This window comes from Myotis myotis, unplaced genomic scaffold, assembly GCF_014108235.1.
Source record: "Myotis myotis isolate mMyoMyo1 unplaced genomic scaffold, mMyoMyo1.p scaffold_m19_p_8, whole genome shotgun sequence".
Lineage (NCBI taxonomy): Eukaryota > Metazoa > Chordata > Mammalia > Chiroptera > Vespertilionidae > Myotis > Myotis myotis.
In genome coordinates this window covers 9,609,172-9,636,281 of record NW_023416390.1, presented here as the reverse complement: position 1 = coordinate 9,636,281, position 27,110 = coordinate 9,609,172, and the positions used below count along the sequence as shown (strand labels likewise).

Below are 27,110 nucleotides of genomic sequence, written 5' to 3'. Positions count from 1 at the left end.
AAAAGCTTTTAATGCAAGAAATAGTATTTTCCAATTTGTATTTTAAAGAAACTTGTAGTGCAAGTTACTTGAGACACAACAGTACAAGACGGACACTCTGACCCTGCTTTATTCCCCTGAAAGTCAGAAATGTCCCATGTGAAAGCCCCCCCACCCCCACCCCACCCCCAACCCCATATGAGGAGGATAGAAGGCATCAATATTATCAGATAGGGAATTTAGGGCCAAGAAGGCTGTGTAAACAAAACTTGTTATTTCTTTACTATTAAGACCAAACTTCTTTGTCTTATAAATGCTTCTCAAATTTATTGTTATTGTGTCTAAAAGATATAAAATCTGCCTGATTTGATAACTTTTTAAAAAATATATTTTATTGATTTTTTACAGAGAGGAAGGGAGAAAGAGAGGGACAGAAAGGTAGAAACATCGATTCATGTGCCCGCAACCAAGGAAGGTACATGCCCTTGATGGGAATCGAACCTGGGACCCTTCAGTCCACAAGCTGATGCTCTATCCACTGAGCCAAACCGGTCAGGGCAATCTTTTTTTTTTTTTTTGAGTCTCATATTTCTGTGAACTCCAGCATATATGAAAGTTAATTTTATTTTTCTATTGTTAATTTATCTTATGTCATTTTAATTAGTATGAATAAAAAGGAAAAGTTATCCTTACATATAATTGTAGTGTGGAGGATGGCTTGGAAAGAGAGGGACTGAAAGTACAAAACAAAACAATTCTTAACAATTTGAAGCAGCAGTCGCCAACCTTTTGGACCTCATGGACCACCAGTGGTCCGAGGACCACCGGTTGTCAACCGCTGATTTGAAGGGAATTAAATGATTTGGGGTTGAAAGGAAATCAGAGATGAGTGAAGTACATTCTGCCACTGTTTTTGAACCATTGTAATGTCACATTTCTTTTAAACTTACTATCCTTTGTATCTACTATAGTTTTTAAAAGTGTTTTATCAAATTAAAAATACAATTAAAATCATGGCTATGGCTATAAATATCTAGCTATCATTGCAAAGCCAGAAATTTAGGCTTCAATCTGCATAAAAATTAAATTGTCATGACTCCCATTCTCTCCCCTCTCTGCCTTCAAAAACTGGGGGGTGGGGCCGTACCCAGTTTGACACAGTGGATAAAGCATCAGCCTGCAGACCAAAGGGTCCCAGGTTCAATTCGATCAAGGGCACGTACCTTGGGGCTCATGCAGGAAGCAACCCCTCGAAAAGGGAAAAATATCCTCAGGTGAGGATTAACAACATAAAATAAAATAAAATAAAATAAAATAAAATAAATGGGGGAGGGGCAGCATCATCTTATTAACAATTAAATTAAGCATAGTGTTATGCAAATAAATGATAGCATAAAGTAAAAGCATTATAGTACAAAAATTAAGCATAGTGTTCTACATCAATTAAGGGGGAAGTAGAGTTTTTTTCTCAGGGTGAAAGTGGGTTGTGGCATCTGCTTCCCCATATTCTTCTTGTCGTCCTTATTGCTCACTTCAAAGTTTACCTCAGTGAGGATGGTGAGAATGTCGTCACCCCTGGAAAACAGAACATAGCATTGTGACCATCTGGAGGGGAAAACACTGGTAAACCCGTTCACCTGCTGTGCTTATAGCTATTTCTCTCAAAACATCAGGCAAGCCCAGCTGGCGTGGCTCAGTGGTTGAGCATCGACCTATGGACCAGAAGGTCACAGTTCGATTCCTGGTCAGAGCACATGCCTGGGTTGTGGGCTCCATCCCCAGTAGTGGGCATGCAAGAAGCAGCCAAGCTTTGGTTCTCTCTCATCATTGATGCTTCTCTCTCTTTCTTCCTCTCTGAAATCAATAAAAATATATTAAAAAAAAACAACATCAGGCAGATGAAATAAGTTGCTAAACCAAGACCTGCCATAGCATTTCAGGTAAAGGATGTTTCAGAGCTTAATAACTTACCTTTGGTTTCCTCAGGGTCTCTGCAGACCATCAGAAACCTCCGTGTTAACATGAGATTTGGCTTCTTCCCCTCCCAATCTGTTTGTACCTCACTCTACTCCAGCTTCTATGTTACTTGCCCCCATCATCCTCTCAATGATCCCTAACATCCTCTGCCCAAAATTGACATTGCTTCTGTGGATTCATCCATGATGCAACCAAACTTATGGGAAGTGAAAATCCAGTGTCTTCTGCAGCCACACCACCCCTTTCTCACCAGTCTCACTATCCAGTTTAATTGGGCCACCTGTTCATCCACCTCTGCAAATAGCCCCCCACCCACCCACCCCCACATCCACCCCCGCCTAACCTTGCAGGATTCATGGTCTGAAATGAAATGAAATGAAAACATAGTGTTGATGTTATGGTTCACTCCTTTATCCACCATAGAAAATTCTCATTCTTCATACACTTTAAACATAATAATGCTGAACTAGAAGGAACCTAGCAGAAGATTCCTTGCTATCCATCTGTCTGTTGTGTGTGCATTTGGGTGAACTGTGACATACAAAACTTCATGTAACTAAAAGAATTGTGGGATATTTAAATGAGGAAAGGCGATTTTCCTACATTTTGGGGCTTTAAATCAGGCCAGATGAGTACAACAATAAAGGATTTTTGCTCTTTCACATTTCTCTCTCACAATACACCAAGAGGGTGTGAGGTCGGTTAACTATTATGGAACTTTTGACAGAGCTAGAGGATAGGACACATTGAAATGGGTTATTGCCTTTTTGGAAGACTTCTTAGAATTTTTTTAGTTAAGGTGGCACAGTCATGATTCTGCCCAAATACAGAGCTGGACTATATGACTTCACCATCCTTCACAGCAATCTGATACCCTGCCTGTCCTTTGAGGTGCTAACAAGGGGAAACTCCTCAGTAAGTATCTGTTTTTTTCTCTCTCTGACTAAAGATGTTAAGACTCGTCCTCTCTCCCACTTTGCAACTGACATGGGAAGTACAGCTCTGAGGCCCACAGCTGGACATGTATAGATGAATGACGGGTTGAGTAGGCAGGAATTACCTAGGACATCTTTCTCTCAGACTCTGGCACAGTGACTGGATATACCAGGTCCCCTCTGCGGGGTTTCGGTAGGAAACACAGTTGTTCACTGTGGCCATCCCCAGCAGAAAGTCAGCCTCATCTGGGATATTTCTCTTCTGATTCGAGTCCATTTCTAAATAGGCTTCCTTCTCCTCTGAGTCGGTCTCAACAGCTATGCCTTTCTGGTAGTTATCCCCTTGGCAAGCCTGGATAAAAAAGATTTTCGGTTTGCCTGCAAGGGAAGGGCACTTCAAACCAGTGAAGTAAGAGGTCAGCTCATAGATGGGGGCTTCCTGCCCATCACAGCCATAGACGATGCCTTTGTCTCCATGGGAAAGGATGCAGCAGACGAAGCAGTCTTTGTCATTGTGGTCCTTGCGTTGGTAGTCTTTCAGGATCTCACAGATTGTCTTTGCTGTGGCATCGTTGTAATGCACTACCTCAAAATGAAGATCACTAAAGGTTTTGCTCAAAGCCTCTGAAAAGTGAAATACAAAAAGTCATATTACACCACAATAGTACCCAGAGCTGAAGAGAGCATTGATCAGATAAGAATTTGAACCAGAACTTAAAAACAAGATCCTCTATATTAGTGGCTAGATTCTAGCTGGAAAAAGTTTCCCAGTCTCGAGGCAACAAACAAAAGTAGAATACTATTGTTGGCCCATTGCCTTATTTCAGCTAGTCTACAAGATGAGTAAGCTTACTTACACTAATCAGAAAACAAAAACCAAAAGGACTTTTAACAAAATAGCCATACTTATTTTATTCTGAACCCTCTCAAAACTGTCAAAATAAAATATATGAATGTTTAAAAAGTCAAGTAGAACCAAAAGACCTATTACCAAAAAAACTCTCCCTCTCTAGCCCTCCCTATTACCCAGTCACATTCCACTTTCAAATTCTAACTGCTTTTTTTTGTTATCAGCCTCCATTTTGTAATAAATTTTGGTACACTGCTATTTATTGATTGATAAATTTTAGACTTTTGTATTGAAGTACTGATATGGTGTTCTTACACAATTGTTTACAATTTTTAGTAGAATCAACAGTAATGTTTGTATTACTAGTTTTTGTTTAAACATAATATTATTTAATTATGCTTCCTTCTTTTTTTCAATTGTTGACACTATTATAGATGTCCCTCATTTTCCCCACCTTTGCCCCCTGCCCTGGCCTTCACCACACTGTTGTCTGTCTCCAGGGGCTATGCGTATATATCCTTTGACTAATCTCTTCACCTTCTTTCATCCAATTCCCCCTCCCACCTCCCCTCTGACATGTCAGTCTGTTCCATGTATCCATCCTCTGGTTCTGTTATGCTCATCAGTTTACTTTGTGTCCCCACATGCTCTATCTTTGAGACTGTTCCATGTACATTTGAGAAAAATATATTCTGCTTTGGGTTGAAATGTTCTGTCGTAAATATCAATTAAATCCTATTCCTGGCCCTTGGCAACCTGTTTGAAGCTACAAGTGAGCCACAGTTTGTGGCTGCCTCTGTGGGCATGGCAAGGCCAGTTTTTACCAGGACAGGGCCCAGAGGTGGGTCCACAGGCCTCTCCAGGCTCCCAGGATCTGCCTCCACCTGCCAGCTGGCTGTTAGGCTCAGTCACTGAAAGAACCTCTGGCAGAATGGGGAGAGTGCGGATATTGGATACGATCTTGATACCATGGCAATGTTTTCACACACTGTAATACCTAACACATTCAACAGAAATACTAGTCATTTAGTTGAATTAAAGGCAAAGCTGGTTGCTGCTTTTCAGTAAAAGCCCTTTAGTAAGATTTAATATTTTATCTTTATGTGTATACATTGTTTTAATTTTTAAAATTAAGTTAAAAAAAAGAAAAGCAGAAAACTAGCAAATACCTAAGACTGTCCTTCGCCTCCACAGGAAAATGTGGTTATAGTCATTTTTCTGAAACATACAGCTCTGTTGGTATAGCTTTTGTTCGCCCCTTTTGATAAAAACATAAGTATCCTATATAATAAAAGCCTAATATGCAAATCGACCAAACAGCAGAACGACCGGTCTATGACCTGCACTGACCACCAGGAGGCAGACGCTCAATGCAGGAGCTGCCCCCTGGTGGTCAATGTGCTCCCCTGCTCAGCCAGAAGCTGGGCTCACAGCTGGTGAGCGCAGTGGCGGTGGCAGGAGCCTCTCCCACCTCTGCGACAGCAGGAAGGAGCAGCGAGCAGGCGGGCAGTAAGGAGCGAGGGGTCCTGGACTGTGAGAGGGCACAGGCCGGGTTGAGGGACCCTCCCACCCCAGTGCACGAATTTTGTGCACGGAGCTTCTAGTTAGAAATATTTTACATCTCTTTTGGAATCTACTGTACCTGCATCCAAGTTTGTTCCATCCCTATCCTTCATTTTGTGAAGTTTGGGCACGTTCTCCCGTGCTTTGCTAAAATCATAATTATTAAAGATCACACAGTATCCTCGAGGTTTGCTTTTCATTCGGTAAACTTTGTCCGCTGTCTGAAAAACAAAAAGCACAACCCAGGAGCTGACACTGCAGGTCAGACACTTGAGATGTGAGCAAACAACTCCCTAGTCCAAGGTTAGGCTGGCCCCTGAGCCAGACTGGGCTCGTTCAATGGCTCCCACCCAAGCTGACATTGTTTCCCTAACAAGCCGGCTCATTTCTCCTCACACAGGACCCCCAGACTCTTGCTCCACCTGTAGTGTGTCTAGTTAATGTCCCAATACTTGGGCCTCCTGAGCACCTTGCACTTACATTCATATTGTCATCATAATGTATTATTTGTCCTCATTTCTGCTCAAGGCAGATGATGTCTGGGTCAGGAACCAGGGCTTATTCATTTGTGAGAGCTCAAGCAGGAGTTGCTCAATCAATGAATGTCTTAGGGCTGTCTCTGGGCTGTCCTTCCGTGACCCTGTGATTTCTATGGCTATCTGATCAACTCATCCCTGTTTCTGGGCAAACAGCTGAGGGCCTTCCCTTCACACATGACATCGGGTCCCCAGACTGTTAAAGCTGATGTATTAATCTGGTTCTCAGGACCACAGGGACACGAGATGAGAGATGCACTGGACAAGCAAATCTTGGCTATTGCAGGTTAGTTTCCAGACTCTAGAACCTGACATTACCAGTCAGTGGTGGCCCTGGGCTGGCCTTATTTTCCCAGAGCTGTTTCAGTGCAAAGATATCCAACATTTATTGGGAAATCCATGCAGCTCCTCCAAGTAGAGAAAGGGGCTCCCAGCTGGAGGGGGCGTGGAGGTGTGAGGGATTCTTGGCTATATCCTATATAATAAAAGCCTAATATGCTAAGTGTCCAGTGGTCTGGTCGTCAGTTCAACCAATCAAAGCATAATATGCTAATGATATGCTAAGGCCACTCAACTGCTCACTATGATGTGCACTGACCACCAAGGGGCAGACAGTCGACCAGTCGACCAGTTGCTATGACGTGCACTGACCACCAGGGGGTAGACGCTCCAACTGGTATGTTAGCTTGCTGCTGGAGTCCAGCCAATCGGGACTGAGCTAGATGGGCCGGACATGCCCTGGAGTCCTCCAGTGATCCCTCCCCAGCTGTCCAACTTCCCACATCCCTCCCCGGCCCTGATCATGCACCAGTGGGGTCCTTCAGCCTGGCCTGCACCCTCTTGCAATCCAGGACCCCTCAGGGGGGCACATTGTCTATCAGGTAGTTCCATCTATACAATAAAAGCATAAGCGACCATTACAGCGGAACAACCAGAATGACCAGTCACTATGATGTGCGCTGACCACCAGGGGGCAGACGCTCAATGCAGGAGCTGTCCCCTCATGGTCAGTGTGCTCCGACAGGGAGTGCCACTCAGTCAGAAGCTGGGCTCATGGCTGGCGAGCACAGTGGTGGTGGCTGAGCCTCTTTTGCTTCCATGGCAGTGCTAAGGAGCAGCAGGCTGAGCGGTAAGGAGTGAGCAGGCAGGTGGTAGGGAGCAAGGGGTCCCAGACTGTGAGAGGGTGCAGGCCGGGGTGAGGGCCTCCCTGCCCCACCCCGCCAGCCAGTGCATGAATTTTGTGCACCGGACCTCTAGTACTTAATAACCTTAAAACCTTGAACAAGTTATCCAATCTCTCTTGCACCCAGGATCCTTAGCTGTTCCTGGGGCAATGCCTGTAGAGTGCTTTACTCGGCAGTGTGCTCCCTTACTTTGGTTAATCCTTGATTTTCAGACTGAGAGAGGTCCGGTAACTTATTCAAGAGCCCCCTGGTAAATTGTTCTCTGGGTTTAATTTTAAGTCTCCTGCTGGGCTCCTGGTGTTCAGGATTTCCTTTGCTTTCTGCCACAGAGAGGTGTGAGTGGGCTATGAGTCAGAATGGGTTTGGTGGGTCACTGAAGGTTACACAAGCAGGAGTGCTTATGTCTAGAAAGGCAATTCCTGGACTGGCTCTTTGGGGTGAGAACACAGAGATGGCTAGATCATGAGCGTTTGCCACTTACACCTAATCACCAAGGAGAAACAGTTTTGGGATGTCAAGCCAAAGGAAACGGCTTTGCTTTCTCCAGTCCTGCTGGGCTCTGCCCCCAAAGCCCGCTGCCATTCGGGCTGATGCAGCTGCTGAAAGGGCCTGGCAGGAGCCTTCTCACCCCTCTGCTCCAAGTGTTTCAATGTCTTTGTCTTTGGTTTTAAAATAAACATTTAACCCGAGAAATCACATTTTCTTTACATTAAAAAGTCACACTTTAAGCTTGTGCTTTTGTGAATTTTTCCTATAGTTCTCAAAATAGTCACTAAGTTTCTTCTCCTTACTAGTTTATCTGGAAGCTTAAAAAGCAAAGGAATACACTAACTAGAATCTTCAATGTAAAGAAAAGAAGTAATGGGAGGTTTCCTCATACCTGCTGTGGCTTATTGTCCTGCTCCCGTGACTCACAGTCCTGTTCCCGTGACTCACTGTCCTGCTCCCGTGGCGGCTCACAGTTCTGTTCCTGTGGCTCACAGTTCTGTTCCCGTGGCTCACAGTTCTGTTCCCGTGGCTCACAGTTCTGTTCCTGTGGCTCACAGTTCTGTTCCCGTGACTCACTGTCCTGCTCCCGAAGATAGTCGGAAATTGGCCCCCCATCTACAGGGAACGACAGGTGGCAGAGAAGGTACTTTAGTAAAGAAACATGTAACACCTGAGACAACAGAAAGTCCCTTTTAAAAGGAAAATTCATATCCTTACAATCCACAGAATAAGTCCCATTCTTACCACTGAAGAACTCTGCATCTGTTTCAGACTTGCTGGCCTGAGGCCACATGGTTTGTGTCTCTAGACACATGTTTTAGTGTGTAGAGCAGAGGTGACAAGAAGTAGCCACCGAGCCCTCATCCTGGAACTCGGTGGCAGGTCCATTAAGATGTGGACGTGGATGGTAGGAGGTTGTAGAGAGGAAGCAATGAAAATATCAAAGAGTAAATTAATTCAATAAGTCTTGAAAACAGCTCCAGGTATCACCACTTGAAAATTCACCTGGACTTCTGTTAAGAGGATAAGATTAAAAAACAACAACAACAACAACAACAAAACACAACTCCCTGCCCAACTGGCGTGGCTCAGTGGCTGAGCATCAATCTGTGAACCAAGAGGTCACAGTTCGATTCCTGGTCAGGGCACATGCATAGGTTGCAGGCTCGATCCCCAGTAGGGGGCATGTAGGGGGCAGCTGATCAAAGATTCTCTCTCTCCCTCTCCCTTTCTCATTGAAATCTATAAAAAATATATTTAATTAAAAAAAAAAACTCCCTGAGCAGGAAAAAAAAACAACTTAATCATACAAGCAAAACTTAATTTAGCTTATTTTACAAGGCTAACCTGACCTTGTTTGTGCCTCTGAAAATCATGAGGAAAACTTGAACTTTTCTCCAAGGTTGATATGAGGTAACCACTGATCAGCCCGTCATTTAAGGAAATTCTAACATCAGAATCAGTCACTGTGAAGCATGAACAGTCACTGCTTTCTCCCTGTGTAAGCTGCGTTATAACAGCGCGCGCCTGAGCCTCATGCCATGTTTTGAATGCTCCCGGTTTGCAAACTGTCTTTTTGGTGTGTGCGTGGTAAATTTTTACAATTATTCTTTGATTTTGTTTTTGTTTCTTTTTCATATTTTTTTTATTGATTTTTAGAGAGAGAGGAAGAAGAGGGAGAATGAAAGATAAACATCGATGTGAGAGCAGAACATCGATTGGCCGCCTTCTGCAGGCCCCCTACCTGGGATCAAAACTCCAACCTGGGCATATGCCCTGACTGGGAATCGAACCAGCAACCTTTCGATACATGGAATGATGCCCAACCAACTGAGCCACACCGGCCAGGGCTGATTCATTGGCTTTACTTTGGCTATTTATGAATATTAACAAAGGCTCATTCTTCCCTCTGAATTAAAGCAAACACACAGTTTTTTTAAAAAAATACTGGGACATAGAGGGGTTTGTCAATTTAAGAATACATTTTGCTGCACTGGGGTTGCAGGTTCGATCCCTGGTTGGGGCACATAAAGGAATAAACTGGCAGGAATCAACCAGTGAATTCATGGGTCAGTGGAACAGCAAATCAATGTCTCTCTCTCTCTATAAAATCAATAAATGAAAACTTTTTTAAAAAGAATACATTTTGCTGATTCACAGCTGTGAGGTTATTTCTACCTTTACTTAATTTTTCATAAGCACTGATTTTTTCCAGCAGGCTCCGGTTGATTTGTTTACAGATTCTTTTTAGGGTGTCCAAATTTCTTTCCCCAAGGATGAGTCTCTTCTCCATCTCCATAAAAATATCAAGCAAGCTCTAGAGGGAGGAGAAATAAAGTTGGAAGATGGAATTGGGCCATATTGGCTTTTAGATTAGATTTTTGTTTTTACTTGCACTTTCTCCAACCCAAGGGACCACCCTAGCTTCCCAAGCAGACTTTCCTGAGAGGACATACTGGTCTCTCAAAGCCAATATACTGCTAGGAAGGCACTTCTGTGTTTTCCGGGCCAGAAACAGAGAAAACAGAGGAGACACCACATCAGTCCCCAGGACCCAGCCCTGTGCTAAAACCACCCATGACACTTGCATGTGAAACAGCCAGAGGTGCACGCTGAGGCAACCATGGCCCTCATGGTGACAGCCCTGGGAACTGCCTCACACCCAACATTTCCTCTGGCATTACACACACACACACACACACACACCACACCAGACACACAAAACCGCACCAGACACACACACCAAAAAAACCCTGCAACACACCACAGATACACAGACATGCACACGCCCAGAAACACCCCACACACATATAAACACATGTGCACACACATCACACACACAGACACACAAAACCACACCAGACACAGACACCTGTCTCTCCTGGCTCTGCAGAGTCCCACGTTGGGCTGAGCCCCACAACCCCCTTCTCTTCTCCCGACACAGCCTGGCTCCTGGTACTGAGCGTGAGCAGCACTTCACAGCACACGAAGGGATCACATCTACAACCTTCATGCCTGACAGCTTTCTTCTTCAACCCAGGCTAAAAAATGAGAATTCGGGGTGCTTTTATCCGAGTAGCCCTCACTTCAGTCTCAGCAATCCCCACTGGCTGACTCTTCCTCGGGACTGAATCTTGGCATGACACCAGGTCTTACCATGCTATCCACCAGTTTACATCTGGAGAGCTCCCGGTTCAAAAGAAACTTAAAGTCCTTCAATTCCGGTGCAGTTACATCTTCTGAAATCTGGAAAAGCATGACCCTGTGGTGGGAAATGGAGACACTTGAGAAATGCTTTTTTAAGTAATTTCTCAGGTGATACATGGCGTCACTGCAGACTCGATTCCGATGGCCTCCCTTCAAAATAAAGCCAGTTCATCGCATGGTGTAGGAGTTGAGTTCTTAGGGAGAGGCTGGTGTAGTGACACAGAAAACTACTAACTCATGCCCAACTATCCAGCTTAACGAATTCAAATGAACTGTCCTTCAGTTCATTTCAGCTCCACGAATTGTGGTTTTCCGTTGTCTTCACTATAACGTTAAGATCTTGTTGCCACAAGAAAGTTTTGATTTTGGAAGTTACGTTTCTCAAAATGCAAATACGATCCTCACTTCCTAATTAAAACTTGTCAGTGTTCTCCCAGCCGTTACCTTCAGTAGGAAGGCCAAACACTTGGTTCTGGAATACAGACCTCTGTGAGTTGAGCCCAAACCTACCCCTCATCTCAGCCACTCCTCACCACCCTCCCACTGTCTCTTCTCCAAGCACACCCAGCTGCCCTGCCCCTCACCCCTTTATGCCTCGCCCCCCTCCACACTCCTATTCCCTTGTCTATCTTTAGACAACCACTCATTCACTAACAGCTCACGCACTGCCTACGTGCATTCACCCTCTGTGCCTTTGTATCGCCCAAAGGGTGACAAATAATTGTCTGCTTATCAAGCTCTCCAAATCCCCTGCGAGAAGGGCCCGGGCCCTGTTTGCTTCCATAAGCTCAGAGGGTTGTGAGGGACAGTGTTTAAATGCAGGGGACCCAGACGAAGGATGTTGGAGCCTTGGTCCCTCCACGCACGAGCTGCGTGACTTCAGACACGTTACACACTTTTGTCTTCATTGTAGACCGCAGACGCTTCTGTATCTATGCATTGGAACGTGTTGGGGAATTACATGAATAAGTTTATCTGCAGTGCTTAAACCAATTTTTGGCAATGCACTAAGTGCTCCAAACACGGCATTATTATTTCCTAACCTATGATAAGGTTTGGGGATATGCTTGTTCAATGAGCAAAGGAATGTTTTATAAGTCAGCAAACCTTTCATTATTATGTTGTAAAGGAAACAACTTTAATGCAAAAACACGTTAATTTCAAAGTTAAATTAGAAAATTAAAATTCTAAAAATAGTAGAAATGGGAGTTACTTAGTATTATCATCTGCTTTGTCCTTCTCGTGGAACCTGTACCCTGGAAGTATTTTGCTAAAGCTTTCTCGCTTTGGCCAAGACTGGGTCCAATCTAAAGCCACTGCCCCTTTCAACTTGATTACCAGGTATTTTTCTCTCTTACTTTCCTCATACTGAAACCTACTAGCTTTCTTGTCCCATCGTTGTCTACAAATAAACCTGGATAGTTTATGACACTTATTTTTTAGGTAGCAATTCTACTTTGACATTTTAAATGTCTAGTGGTTTCTTATAAATGGAAAGCAATCATACTAGTATATTTTTTATTTACTGGCTAATGATAAACAATGCAGAAGCAGTAGCTTGTGCTTGTGCTGGCTCCACCCGCCCCTCTTGCCCCCAAACTAACATGTTGAATTTTTTTTTAAAATATATTTTATTGATTTTTTACAGAGAGGAAGGGAGAGAGATAGAGTGTTAGAAACATCTATGAGAGAGAAACATCAATCAGCTGCCTCCTGCACATCTCCTACTGGGGATGTGCCCGCAACCCAGGTACATGCCCTTGACCGGAATCGAACCTGGGACCCTTCAGTCTGCAGGCCGACGCTCCATCCACTGAGCCAAACCGGTTTCGGCATGTTGAATATTTTAACAGACAGATCCTGCCCCTGGCAGGGTCCCTGGCCCTCGCACAGGAGGGACAGGCCATGTCCGGCACTGGCAGTTTGTCTCAGCCCAACAGCCTCCAGAAGACCAAGACGGTGGGCATAAGCTGAGACCTTCCAGGCTTCCTAGTTTGGGGGATGTTGTTTTTTAGGATTAATTGGTGCCTAATTAAAAAATCCCTTAAAAGAACTTCACAACCCTATTAAACCAAAGTTACCCAGTATTGAATAGTATCCTCCTTCCCAATTCATGTTCACCCAGAACACATCACTGTGACCTTATTTTAAAAAGGTCTCTGCTGTTGTGATCTCGTTGAAATGAGATCATACTGGATTCCAGTGGGTCCTAATTCAATGACTGGGTCCTTATGGGAAGAGGGAGCTTCAGACAAACAGACACAAAAGGAAGAATGGAGGCAGAGGTTAGATTGATGATTCTGCAAGACGAAGAATTGTTGAAAGAGAGAAGTAGATAGTATGTCTCTATTTTTAAAGTCTTGAGAATCACGAAGATGTAACTGGCAGTGACTTGTTATCACCTTAGGTCACCGACTCTCCCACAGGTGGGGATGGCTGAGCTGTAAGGCCTTTGGCAGGCCTGACACCCAAGTCAGTGTCATTCTCTCAGCAGCAGCAGGCCTCACGGGGGCTAAGCAGTCTCTGAGGGCTCTGGCCTGGCCCATCTGGAACGCCTGGCAGTGTGTCCCTCATTGGAGGATTCTATAATGCAAGTGTGGGAAATTCTCCATTGAGAATTCCTACAGTCACCCACAAGCAAGTGGGAGGAGGATTTCAGGGTAAAAGTAGTGATGCTTTATCCAAAACTAGAGGCCCGGTGCACGGATTTGTGCACCGGTGGGGTCCCCAGTGTGGCCTGCAGGCAACTGGGGAGGAGCCCAAGCCCTGGCCTGGCCCACACCGCTCCTGCTCATGCTGACCCCACTGTGCATTAGGCTCACCAGCCATGAGCCCAGCATGGGAGCACACAGACCACCAGGGGGCAGTTCCTGTATTGAGCAACTACCCCCTGGTGGTCAGTGCACGTCATAGCGACCAGTCAACCGGTCGCTTAGGCTTTTATATATATAGATAAAGTAAGCACACAATGTGGGCATCAAGAAAACAGAAACACCAAGACAACAGACACCTATCAGAAAGAGAGAACATTTAGGAAAGGTCTATTTTAATGGCAGCATACTTGCAGGTAACGTTTCACTTTACAATTTTTATTTTATGGTTTGAGCTTTTTTTTTTTTTCTTCCTGAATTCTACATCAGGTCTCCACATTTCTTCACCCGGCCCTGATAGGACATCTTCCCAGAGCCTCAAAAGTCATTCTACATCAGCAACCTGCAATCAACCCTCCCACAGGGATGTGTCTGCTCCCCGCCCCTCCCGTGCTGAGGCTACAGAGATGGTCCCCACCTGTACGCAGAGATCTGAGCCCGGCCCGGGATCTGAAGCTCCCTCCACATCTGCTCCTGGCTGGTTTTCAGGCGCTTTTCCAGCAGATCCAGCCTGTCGATTCGGAATAGCAGCTCCCTCAGGAAGGACAAGTTGCCCTCCTCCAGCATTTTCTTCTCCTCGAGTTTCTCAAAGAGCATCAGGGCATCCTTGATGGGCTCCTGCTTCCTTGGTGGGATGTGGTCCAGGCACAGGAACTTGAGCGAGGCCACCTCATCACTGCTCAGCGCTTCCCCAATGTCATACAGAAAATTGCTGAAATCCATGCTTGTCCGTGTTGGTCAAATGTAGCTGTAGCCTAGGTCAACACACAACATTATGATGAGGAAGAAAAGCACCATTAACTGCTTGGTTCCCTCATCAAATGCTATGACATCATTTACAATACGCGTCAGGCATTTTGCTGTGGGTAGAGGGACGAAAACAAACAGATAAGCTCCTGCTCTCAAGTAGCTTACTGTATGGGATGGAAGATCTATAAACTAGCCAATGGTCAGAAGAGTTGTGATCACGGTGCAGTAGGAATAATAAATGCGAAAATGCACTTGGAAGCAGTGGTTTTCCAACTCTCTGCAAAGTAGAAGGAGGCTTTGTTGAAGCCTTACTCTGACTCTCCCTTGCCTTAAGAGGTGCCGGGAGAGCTGCTGGGTGAGAACCTTGGACTAGGAAACCTTGAACTTCCCATCCGGCTCCTTCATCCCCTCAGTCCCACAGACTCTGTGCCTTTGGCACTTTCCTTAACCTCAAATAACCTTAACCTGTTTGGACCCCTTTCCTTCCTAAAGCAAAGCAGATGGTTCCCGGCTCTTTAAGCTCCCTGCATTTACTGACATTCTTGGGTGAAAATGCAAATGCTGATTGCACTCAGAGGTACTAAGCAGAGGTAGTGAACCGGACCCATATATTTTGTACATATGATATTATAATAGAAATATTTTTGATTTGCACATTAAGGTAAGTGTTAGGTCTGATCAAATAATTGAGTCAATTTCCCCTCCTCTGGAAACTGACCTTTAGACCACTTTACAACAGATATTCCCTTTTGCTTAAAGCACATTCCACTTGCTAAGACCATCACCTCTCCCCTGCAGACCTTCCCAGGATCCGGACCTGCACAGGGAATTCTCTGCCCACCTAGAGTCCCTTAAAAACCTTTGACTCCCACCCTTGGGTGCTGGCACCATTTGGGAGCACAGCCCATCTGGTATCCAGATGAACTAATAAATTTATAATCCAGAACCACTTTGGCCTCATGCATTCCTCCTGTGGTGAGCTTAACAGTAAGCTTTAAATTTTTTAAGTGACCAAAAGGACTTTGAGCCTTTTAAAAACCACCTTCCTGTCTGCACTTTGATTATAAAACCAGTGGGGTTTTTTGGTGAAATTTTAAAATGAGTTATAACATAGTCCCAGTTATCATTACATACACCACACACACACACACACGCACACACACACACACACATTTATATAAAAATTAGGATCAGGCTGCATATCCAGGTGTATACACATCCACCCCACACCAGCCCCCACTTAACATTTAAAATAAACATTAATCCCTACCATTAAATATTCTTCTTTGCCATGTTTTTAATGTTTCTAGATTTTTCAGCACGTGGATATATCAAAGTTTATCTTAAGCATTTTTCTATTTCTTTACTGCTAAAAATCATATTGCATTGAAAGGCTTTTGCATCTGTCCTGTGCCTATATCTGATAAATTCTCTCTTAGAATTAGAATTATGGGGCAAAACCTTTTTCTTCCCTTTTAATGTAGAGCTGACATCATCGTTTAGACAAGTCGTCTTGAGTCAGGAAACTGAACAGATAGTTATCTCGAAAGACACACTTTGCGTTGGATTCACAAGGGCTGCTGGGCCGAGATCTCTCACGGCCGGAGCAATCGGTTGTCATGAAAATGCCTTTGCTCGAAAGACATCTTAAATAAGGGGCCAGCACCTCACAGAAGATATTCAAAGTGCTACAAACAAAACTGCCGGACATATAAGGAGACAAACTAGCCAGCTCATTCCCTAAATCACACTCTATAGAAACACACCTGGGTGCTCAACAGGGTACGTTCCTGGCGTCTCATCACAGGGTGGCGGGTAACCTCCAACAACTAGGAGCACCCCACATGTCCTCCAATACAGGGACACTCAGCAAACTAAGGCGTAGTCGCGCCGCACAATACCATGCAGAGGTTAAACAGTGCACTCCGCCTTCCGAGCTACACAGGGATAGAGATTCCAAATACGTGTTCTGGTGACGGTGAGGGAAAAAGGCAAGTTGCAATATAACAAAAAAATCATACACCTACTTTTTAAAAATACACAAAGCAATACAACTGGATTTTCAGTGACTGCAGACGCGCATGTGAAAGCGAGGTCTGGGGGGAGAAACGCTACTCATCCAGCTCGTCCTGGAGGTGGCGGGGAGAGGGACAGCGTGGGGCAGGAAACGGAGTGTGCTGAGGAGGAAGCATGCAGGCATCCTCTGCGTAAATGAAACGAAACTTTAAACACCAGCCTGGTGTGTTCGTGGGTTTAAGAGAGTGGGACAAAGTGCGTGGAGGAGGGGCAGGAAGTGAGGCTTTGGGGGAACCTGAGGGGAGGGGAGAACCCCAGGCATGGAGACAAGATCACGGAGGAGTGACACAATCACATGCGTGTTCTTACAAGAAAACAAAAAAAAACTAGAAGGACTGTACATATCAAAAGAACTCAAAGAACTTACTTTCCCCCAAATAGCAGGAAACTTTCACACATCTCCCTCAGAGACTAAAAAATCTAGGAGGCTGACTACAGAAGACGCGCGTGGCACAGCCGACAGACGGTCTCACAGGCATTTCCTCTCGGTGGGAAATACACATCCATTCAAACACGGACAGAATGATCACCAACCCTGTCCACAAGCAAAACTCGAGTAGATTTCCAAAACGCAGAAATAATACAGTCGATGTTCTCTGGCTATTAGACGTTAACAATGAGATTAGAAATGAACATGTTCATTCGAAGTTAACAATGAAAAATGGCCAAACCAAACACACCACCAAAAAAGGCTCTTCACATGTAGGTGGCTTTTTAAGCACATGGTGTTCGAACAAATGGGTAGACTTCTGGGACAAGCTGAAATGAAGCCTAACTGAACTCCTTTCATCAAAAGGATCAAAGATTTAATCCTTAAAATTAAAATACTAAGATAAGACATAGGAGAATTTTTAAAAATAATCTTACAGTAGTGAAGAGCTTCTCTAAGTATAACAGAAAACCGGAAAGCCAACAAAGAAAGACTGATAAAGTGTATTTAAATAAAAACTAAAATATTCTGAAAAAAACCCACAAAATTCCAAAAAATAAATAAATCTTGCACTGGGAAAAAATGGGTAGTAATATGTAATAGGAAAGGGACTAATTTTTTTTTTTTTTTTAATAGGACTCCTACATGGACACAGACAATGGGGCAGGGAGTGGGGGTGGGCTGGAGAGGGTCAATGGGGGAAACAAGGAGACATATGCAATACTTTCAATAATAAAGAAGTATTTTTAAAAAAGAAAAAAGGGGGGAGGAGAAAGAAAAGAAAGAGAAAAACTAAAATGGGGAAAGGAGAAGAAAAATGAGAGGAAAAAAGAGAGGAGCGAAAGAAAAAGGTGCAAAAATAATAATAAAAATTTAAAAAAATAAAAGGAATAAATAAATAAGGCTCCTATAAGTCAGCTTAAGGGGTTTTTGGAAAAAAGAGAAAGACCAACCATCCAACGCCTAACTGGGTAAAGATCATAAGCAGACAGAGAAAAAAGTCCCAGTGGCTTTATTTTTTTTTTTTTATAACTAATGGCATTTTTACATTTGAAAAGATGTTCAACCTCATTCACAATTAATTTTTTAAAAGCAAACTGAAATTACAAAAGACCACTTTCAACAACAACAAAAAAAAGTAGGTGGGTAATTTGGCCACATCTGTCAAAATATAAAATGTACAGCTCCTTTGACCCCCCCAATTTAACTTGCAGGACTTTTCCCTACGTGAGCTGAACACGTTAAGCGCCCTGTCAGTCACCGGTGACTGAAACAGAAAGGAAGACAAAACAGGCTTGGCGCCCAGCGTGTTAAACATCAGTGTACGAAACGCATGCACAGGTTATTCATGGCAGCATTGCTTGGAATAATAAAGGAGCAGAAACTACCGTTTAAAGAAAATCAGAAGAGTTAAATAAGCTTTTAACCATGCCCGATGCTACTCTAGTCAACTATTAAAAAGAACGGAAAGGGCATCACGGTTGGGTATGTGCGATCTATGTGATGGATTATTAAGTGGCGCATCGATTTCAGAATTCCCAGATCTTGGAACAGAACACACAGGAGGCTGCTGGGTGGTTGCTCGGAGAAGAGGAAACAGGCCTGGGTGAGTGTGGGGACGGCCTGCGGGTGAACCGGAAAGTGAAACATTTTTCCCCATGTCAAATTTTTACCATGTGCATTATAAATGTACGTACAGACCTCTAAATTAAAATCTCTATTTAAAGATCCATTGGTATTCATATACTCGAATGAGCCTAAACTAGGTCCAGCCCTGTTAGGTACAGTGTCGTTAAAATTTTATATCATTTCTAACCAGTGTTAAAATCTTATTTTACAGAATAAAATCAACCAAAGAACCTAATGCAAGCAGAATCTTCTTTTTTCCCCCCTCCCCAGTTATTTTTTTCTGATGATAACAATCCTTCTCGTATTCATTTTACAAAATACAAAGAAAAAAATCAAAATTACCGATGATTCCATCATCCTAAGATAAACACCTAATAATACTTTACTGTCTTTTGTGCCAAATATTTTATGTCTATATATTTTCCCTCACAATTTGTTATAATAATGTTATGGTCATAAGGAAACCCCTCTAATGTGTGGAAATAATTATTGTGTGAAATAATTAATGTGTGAAATGTTTGCTGTGTGAAGACCCCCATACTCTGTAACTTCCAAAATGTGGTGAACGCCCCACTATCTCGATGTGAATGCCCTGAGCCCTTAGCGTAAACACCCTGCTCCTAGCAAAGGCACGCCGTCTGGCCCACACTGATAAGACACAGTTGTTTACTACGGCTATATAAGCGCCAGAGTTCCTCCAGCCGATGTCTCCTGCCTGAGAGGAGGACTCCACGTCACTCGGTGAGACAAGCCCCGGAGTGACTGCTCTGCTGTGTGAGCCTGAACCAGCTGCGGCCGCCTGTCTGTCTCTGTCTTCGTCGTCTGTCTTTTGGTGTGCGTCTCCGGGTGGCCTTTGCTGGAGCCTGGGACCCACTAGGAATAGGTAAATTAACCCTGTGTGATTGCATACTGATTCTGTCTGTGTGTTCCTACGTTCCGGTTCGGCTCAGCTCTCTAGACATTGAAGTACCAGGGGATAGGCCGTTATTGCTGACTCCTGGTCACCTGCGTTTGTCCCACTAAGTCTAGACAGATAATTAATTAACTAATTAATTAATTGGGACATAATTGGAACACAATTGAACACACCATATTCTTGAGGTGTAAGAGTATTTTTCCATTGATAATGTCGTAAGTACATTGATGTCTTCATTTTTTCTTCTGCAATATGAATTTTAAAATCTATAAAGCAGCTAATCAAATGCATGGACCATAATTTATGCAACCAGTCTCTGATTACATTTAGGATGATCTTAAAATGCAAATTTCTATGTACACCTCTGATTATTTTCTTAGACTAATTGCCCAGAAGTAGTATTAGAGTCAAAAGAAATAAACCTTTTTAAAGCTTTTGTTCAAAAGTGTTTTCTGACAGTATATATACAGGGGTGGGCAAAAGCAGGTTAATAATAATTATTATTAATTACAATACAATAATGAACACATGATAATTCAAGAATAAACTCTGTGTTTCGTGTACTCACAACTGTAAACCTACTTTGCCCACCCTGTATGTATATTACAATTCAAGGCCAATGATCTCTCTCATTAATTGATGTTTTTCTTTCTCTCTCCCTCTCCCTTCCTCTCTGAAATAAACAAAAATATACATGTTTTAAAAATATTAATCTAACAAAGTTTCTAGCTCATGAGACTGTCCAGTAAACGCAGGTCCCAGGGTCCCTGTAGTTAGAACAGGAGTTTCGTTAGAACATGATTGGGGCTGGGCTCCTGTCCTCTCATCGTGCTCGTTTTATTATCTTTGCCGTAACATGACAATGTTTCCTAAGTGATTTTTGCATCGTATCGAAATGGCCACTTAGTAAATGCTAGTGAGGTTTCTTTCCTGGCTCAGGTTTCCAGCACACACTGGTACGACTGACAGTCAGTCTGTCTGTCTGTTTGTTTGTGTCACCTAGTTTTCTAGTCATAGTGCCTGGACAGCAATCGCCTGCACAAGATTCTACACCATTCACCACAGGCTGCTGCTAGGCACTGGGTTCTAACTATAGGGAGCCTAGGGCCTAAGTTTACTGAACAAACTGATGAGCTAGAAACTTGGTTAGATTAATATATTTTTATTGATTTCAGAAAGGAAGTGGAGAGGGAGATAGAAACATCAATGATGAGAGAGGATCATTGATTGGCTGCCTCCTGCATGTCCCACACCGGAGATCGAACCCACAACCCAGGCATGTGCCCTGACCGGGAATTGAACCGTGACCTCCTGGTTCACAGGTCGGCACTCAACCACTGAGCAACACCAGCCTCTAGTATAATTATATTTTTAAATATTAAAATTATTTAAAATTTTTTAAAAGACCAAAAAATCACCCCATAGCACAAAAACAGGAATTCTTAACTTCACTATAGCAGAGAGAGTCAGAACCTTATAAACCAAGCTAGTACATGCTGGAGCCTAAATTTAGACCTCAGCCACAAATCCACCACTGCCTTATGGCCACGATTTAACTACAAATAAATCTCATCTAATCACAAGCAATCCTTCTGGCAATATTCTAGCAGCATCCCAGATCCTTTAGGGATATGGATAATGGGAAAAGAAATCCAAAACTTGCAGTCATCGTCTGAGACAAAAACCTGCATCTCATTCCAAGCTCAACAGGACTTGAAAATGGCTCTCAGGCCCAGCCCACAGTGATAGTGTGGCTACTCCCTCCCGTCCGGGGTGGCCACCTAGAAGTGGGGGCTCCCCCAGAACCTGCCAGCTGTCCACTCTGCACACAAACACTGTCCCCGCAGGCCCTGAAACCAGCGCTTTCACAGGGCCCAGTGAAGGTGTTCAAACATCAAGAAAACCCTGTCATTTTCAAACTGAATGACATTCCTAAGTCCACCTATAAACGCTAAACCCCACAAGTACAGTCTCGAATTTTGTCAGTAATTTCCTCTGTAATTTTTAAATTTCTCAAAATAAATAAATAAATGATTGAATTTTTAGGGCTGTGTGCATGTGTGCGTGTGTGTTTATGTGTGTGTTCATGTTAGTAGGCATCTATGTGGGTGGGTACGTGCTGAGAAATGGTTAGCTGTAGCAGCAAAGTTCTTTGAGATGTAACATTTGCTTTCTATTCTTTGACAAGTTTTACCTGCATAAGAATCACTGTACTTGGAGCATTTCAGAAAAAACAAACAGGAATGCATCAACCTAAGCCAGTGGTCGGCAAACTCATTAGTCAACAGAGCCAAATATCAACAGTACAACGATTGACATTTCTTTTGAGAGCCAAATTTTTTAAACTTACACTATATAGGTAGGTACATTGTTATTAACTTAATTAGGGTACTCCTAAGGCTTGGGAAGAGCCACAATCAAGGGACCAAAAAGCCGCATGTGGCTCATGAGCCGCAGTTTGCCAACCACAGACCTAAGCTAGAGAGGCCTTGAGATGTGCAATCTGTGGGCCCACAGGCTCTCGGCTCAAACACAAGGCTCATTTCCAGGAGCCCTCGGCCACCAGATCCCACCCTCAGGAGCCTAGAAAACCCTAGAATCAAAGGCCTTCCTCCCCAGAGGCCCAACTGACCTTATCAAAGGCAAGTCCTGGGACCCTCACCGCTGCTTGCTTTCCGCTGGTCTAGCCAAGCCAAGAGTTTAAGCCGAATGAAGAGTGAAGTGGGCTTTTACTTCCTGTTTTAACTGAGTAGTACCTCCCACATTTTGTAATAAGGCTGGTAGAACCAAGAAATTGTTAGTTTTAGCTATGTAAGCTTGGGTGCTTTAGAGGCAAGTTTCATTACCATATTCCAAAATTAGAAAGCTGGACTAAATGATGACTAAGATTGCTTTCTTTTTACTTCCAGAATTTACTAATAGTCTAGGAAGGTTTATCATAAATGTTATGTTTTGCCTAGAAGGTCAGGGTTCAATCCCAGTCAGGGCATATGCCTGGGTTGTGGGCTCGATCCTCAATGTGCAGGAGGCAGACAATCAATGATTCTCTCTCATCATTGATATTTCTATCTCTTTCTCCTTCTCCCTTTCTCTCTGAAATCAATAAAGAAATATATTTAAAAAATAAAAATAAATATCATTATTTAAAAAAAATAAAAGGAAACAGAATGAGTAAAGTAATACAAGTAATACATTTGTCATAATAATTGCTAACACTTGTTGGGTACTTAGCCAGCCAGTCACAAGCAGTTAATACCTCTTATCACCTTGCAATGCCCACAATCACCTCATGATGTCGTATTAATATTAACCCCATTTAATGAGCAGAAGCACAGAGAAAGTACTTGCTCCCGGTCACATAGTTAAAAAATAGTGCCCACACACAAAGCAACGATAAAAAATAGTGCCCACACACAAAGCAACGATAAAAAATAGTGCCCACACACAAAGCAACGACACGTTTTGCAAAGACACAGATCCATTCAGGGATACGGATCAAAAGATTTCAAGAGCTGTCTTTTGGGAACCTCCGAGGGTAGGAAGCCGGAATCAAGAAAGAACCTAGAATAGGGCGGGGGGGGGGGGGGGGGGGAAGAAACAGTGGGCCTTCGAGACCAAGGACCCAGGCCATTGGATGTGACAGAAAGATTCACTTAGCCCTCTGCCCCAGCACCAAACAGAGAGGAAGCAACACATAAAGTCTGTGGAATCTCCAAGCTGATCCGGCAGGAGGGAGACACTGTCTATGCTTGAGGCGACCAGCAGAGGAACTGGAGATTTCCAGAGCTGAGAAGGAGCAAGGCCGGTGGCCGTAGCTCAGAGGGAAACACACGTGCAGGTCCTGGCGGGACCCAGAGGCGTCCTCACTCAGCAAGTCCCAGCAGCGCGGTGTCCAGAAGCCACTCCGCAGCGGCACTCACCTGCTCCCCCTGTCCCAGCAGCATCATAGTCACCAGGCCCCCGACGCCAAGGCCCCCAATCTCCTAATTTCCCAGGACCACATCCCACACAACCAGAGGGGGGGCGAGGGAAACCAGGAAACAGAGCAGGAAGGAAAGGGTGGGGATGGAACCGCCCCCAGTAACTTTTCTTTCACTTTCGCCTCTCACCAGGGACCCACTTTCTGTCTCTAGTCAGCACAGTCAGAATTCACTAGCACGCTAAGCAGGGCTTTTAAAGTCACCAGAGAACTGTGCAAACATGTCCCTGCGGCAGAAGGGCGGAATCTGGTGTTTGAGAAAAAAACTCTCTCAACAGAAAGAACTAGAGAATAAATTTGATTCCTAAAACAGGAGGACAGAGGAGTGACAAGAAGTGTTTCTTATTTAAAGAGACAGATGCCCAATTTCCAACCATTCAGAAGCGGAGGTGACGGTCGTCTGCATGCATACTAAACACCGGGAAGCTGGACGTGCCTCATTGGAAAGCACTTACGCTGACTACGTTTAGTAGTAATAACCCCTGTCGTTTTTAAAGACAGGCAAGTGAAATGCCATTCGCCCTTGAAAGAGGTCTGGGGAGAGGAACCGTCTCTCCAGGCAGTGGCTCAAATCTGCACGAAGCCATGGCCCAGCCCCTCAGAAGGGGGGGGGGGGGGGGGGGCAGGCGCTCCCCTTGGGTCTCAGCAGGCTGCTAGCAGAAATGTGGGGGAGCTTCTGCACAAACATGAAGCGGGTGGGGCGGCCCAGCCCTGGCCAGGCTCCCAGTATAGGAGTCACCAGGGCCAGTGCGGTGTCGAGCCTGGTGGTACTATGGATGGAGATCTGCGCCCCAGGACCCTGAGCCCCAGGCCCTCCCCAGCTTTTCTTCATCCCCCGTCCACTCCTCTGTCTGTTTCCTGTTTGAATTTTCTTAGTGGTTTCCTGCCTCTTTGTTTTCACATCTTGTACATGTTATAACCCAAACGCTGACAATCATGCAATACCTAGATGCTGCATCCTTTACACACGTTTTCTCTAATTCTCACAGCAATGCAGGGTCTTGTTCTCCCGTGTTCTGGATGAGGAAACTGAGACTCAAACTGATAACAGACTCAAACTCAGTCCTGTTGGACCAAACACAGGATTATTCCACGATAACATACTAGCCCTCTTTCCCTTGACACTTAGGATTTGGAATAAGCAGTATGCTGGAAAAGCAATGAACTTGAGCTAAGACAGAGTGGCCTATGCACAAAGATCAGAAGGTCTTTGGTTCTCTGTCACCTAAGAAAAAGGAGTTGGCCTCGTGGCACCAGCTAACATTTACCAAACATTGTGTATTCGCCGGACACAGTCACCTAAACCGGCTCATTTCACCTCAGAAGTGGATGCTATTTTTGTTCCCATTTTATGGATGAGGAAACTGAGGCCTGAAGAGGTTGAAAGACTTGGCCAAGTGAGCTAGTGAGTGACAGAACGAGGTCTCTTTGTCTCTAAGACCCCAAGCGGTTAATCACTGTCTAAATATTAACACACAGTGATGGTTCTCAACTTGACTGGTCTGAGAACTAACTGGAGAGGTTTAAAAAAGGACCAGTCTTCAGGCCCCAGCTCTGAATGCCTACCTGAGCAGAATAACTGGAGATTGAACAGACCGAGGACTTCGAGCAGCCCCAGGCCTTCCACTTTCTCGCCACCGTTGTTGCTTACGCTCAGGCCTCTGTAAGGTGGCTATTTTAATGACTGGACATCGTGTACGGATGAGGAAACTAAATTCAATGTCCACCAGCTGACAAATGGCAAGACCAGCAAATAAACCCAGGACTGCCTCCCTCGAGAATTCATGCTCATCCCCCAGTCCGCACCCAGGCCCAGCCTGGCAGACGCAGGTCAGCCACTGGAAGCGTGAGGGTTCATTCAACAGGAAACTAGGAGGCGTGAAGAGAGAACTCTCAGGGATGGGCCACTCACCACAAAACAGGCAGAAACATACCTTGCGTCTTGAACAGGAAGTGCACTACATTACTTAGGAGGAAGAAGAGATTCCAACTTGCCCAGTAACAGCTCAGCCAATGGGAGCCTGCCATAACTCAGCCAATGAAAAATCATTATCCTTTGACCATCTGGTAGGGGCAGAAATAGAATGCTAAGGAACCAGCTAGAATTGCAAGAAATATTAGTCATGCTCTGTTAACTGTGACTGTTTTGTTCTGATTAAAGGAGGCACATTCTAACCTGGCTGGCAGCCGCCCTCTGGACCTGGGGGCTCACCTGGGAATGCAGCCCGCCCTCCCCATTTGGAGCTGCCTGTTATCTTGGAAAGATGAACAACTCTGCTGCAGAAACCAGAATCGCCAGCCCCTCCAAGATCCCAGTCCTTGCATATCTGTAAACTGTCCATTTGCCCTTTCGCCTGCTTTCCTTTGTACTTCTACCAATCTAAGCAGTCGGCTTATGGTAGGGTCCAGAGCAGATTTTTGTGGAAGACCTGCTGCTCTCCCATACTGCCAGCAATATTGGAATAAACGCTCACAGATGATTCAACCCTGTCTCTGCTGAATTGGCTCAAGTAGTGACAGGCAGCACGGACCCATTGTTTGTCTGATTACACATTCAATTTCTTTCTATAGACTCCTTTACACCAGCATCCCTGTGTCACACACACCCCCCCCCCCCCGCCCCCGCCCCAGTCTATACAGCATAAAGAGTGTTCTTCTCCTTTGTTCTCTGGACTTGCATGTGTACCCCATTAGACCACACATCCTGAATTTCAATTCTTTGTTATTCCCAAATAAAACCATTTTGCTGGAGAAATAGCTGGCTATTTATTAAAGGTCAACAGATGCATTCAGGGGCCGTGCTGTGGATGAGTGTGGGCAAGGAGGAGGACAGAGGGGGTGTCTCAGGGCTTCCATTTGTGTCTTTTGTAAGGTATTGACCCTAGGCCCTCCCAGTCTTAGCTCCTTTTTAAAAGGAAGATGAATAATTAGCCCGTGAATCAGGAACCTGAAGTTAGTTACATTCCTACTGTGATCTGCAAGGATCATTATTCAGTCATTTGCTCTCAACAGTTTCTCGCCTCAATCTTGACATATATGTCTGTGTCTATTTGTTATTGAAAGGAATAATGTATGGGGTCTTTCACCCCAGGGAAGCTGGAAGACCTGGAGGTGCTGCAGGAGCTGCAGGACTTGGGGGAGGTGGTCCCCGCCCGCTGCACCGTGAGGACAGCCTGATTTGACTTAACCACCAAGTGGTTTCCACCGTCGTAAATCTTAGCTCCCGCCAGAAGCCCTGCCTTGGAGACTCAGGCTAAACGCGATTTGGCTCTGTACGCCTCCCTAGGAAAGTGGAGAGGGACTGAACCTCCTCTCCGCGTGCTGCAGCACACCCTTCCCATTGATCTGGACTTGAACCACAGGACACTAGTCAGGGATAAATACTGACAGTGAAAGAAAAGTCTTCTGAACATGCATGTGCTTTGTATGTTGCTTCTTCTTTAAGTGGCACATACTGACTCACAGGCCCTAGCCTCACTCCTACTTTGACTCTAGCATCTGGCCTTGGTTCTGGGCCTTGTATACTCCCTCCAGGAAGTGGTGAGGGAAGGAAAAGAGATTGCATCCCAATCGATCTGTTTCATCCCCTCCTGGGCCTTGCTCAAAGAGAGTCAGCTAGTTGTTTAAAAGTTCTTCACCGCTGGGATTGTAAGCCTTTTGATTTTTGTTTAGGCGTTGAGATGATTAGACAGTCACAGGCAGATAGAAGAGGTTACAGTCACCGACTTTAACATGCATGT

At 44.5% G+C, this 27,110-nt stretch overlaps 1 protein-coding gene and 1 long non-coding RNA gene across 8 annotated transcripts in view; one reads left to right on the top strand and one right to left on the bottom strand.

Moving 5' to 3' along the window:
- Window positions 1–1,196: 1,196 nt before the first annotated feature.
- The window catches only part of CASP8 (caspase 8), a 28,532-nt gene continuing 2,618 nt past the window's right edge, over window positions 1,197–27,110 (bottom strand). The window contains exons 2-9 of one of the 7 annotated variants that reach the window (XM_036319593.1): window positions 25,305–25,434; window positions 14,009–14,345; window positions 10,670–10,775; window positions 9,692–9,830; window positions 7,905–8,128; window positions 5,384–5,525; window positions 3,017–3,515; window positions 1,197–1,554 (exon numbers count right to left, since the gene is read on the bottom strand). In XM_036319593.1, coding sequence (XP_036175486.1) covers window positions 1,419–1,554; window positions 3,017–3,515; window positions 5,384–5,525; window positions 7,905–8,128; window positions 9,692–9,830; window positions 10,670–10,775; window positions 14,009–14,313 — 1,551 coding nt within the window. In that variant the 5' untranslated portion in view covers window positions 14,314–14,345; window positions 25,305–25,434 and the 3' untranslated portion in view covers window positions 1,197–1,418. Of the gene's footprint in view, window positions 1,555–3,016; window positions 3,516–5,383; window positions 5,526–7,904; window positions 8,129–9,691; window positions 9,831–10,385; window positions 10,555–10,669; window positions 10,780–14,008; window positions 14,451–16,367; window positions 17,362–22,023; window positions 22,384–23,311; window positions 23,711–25,304; window positions 25,435–27,110 lie in introns of those variants that run through there. The other 6 variants (XM_036319591.1, XM_036319595.1, XM_036319590.1 and 3 more) reach the window with 6 other exon arrangements.
- LOC118661497 lies at window positions 18,121–26,145 on the top strand. Its single transcript, XR_004969352.1, has 3 exons — window positions 18,121–18,452; window positions 18,687–19,358; window positions 25,532–26,145. It is a non-coding gene; the product is annotated as an uncharacterized LOC118661497 (long non-coding RNA).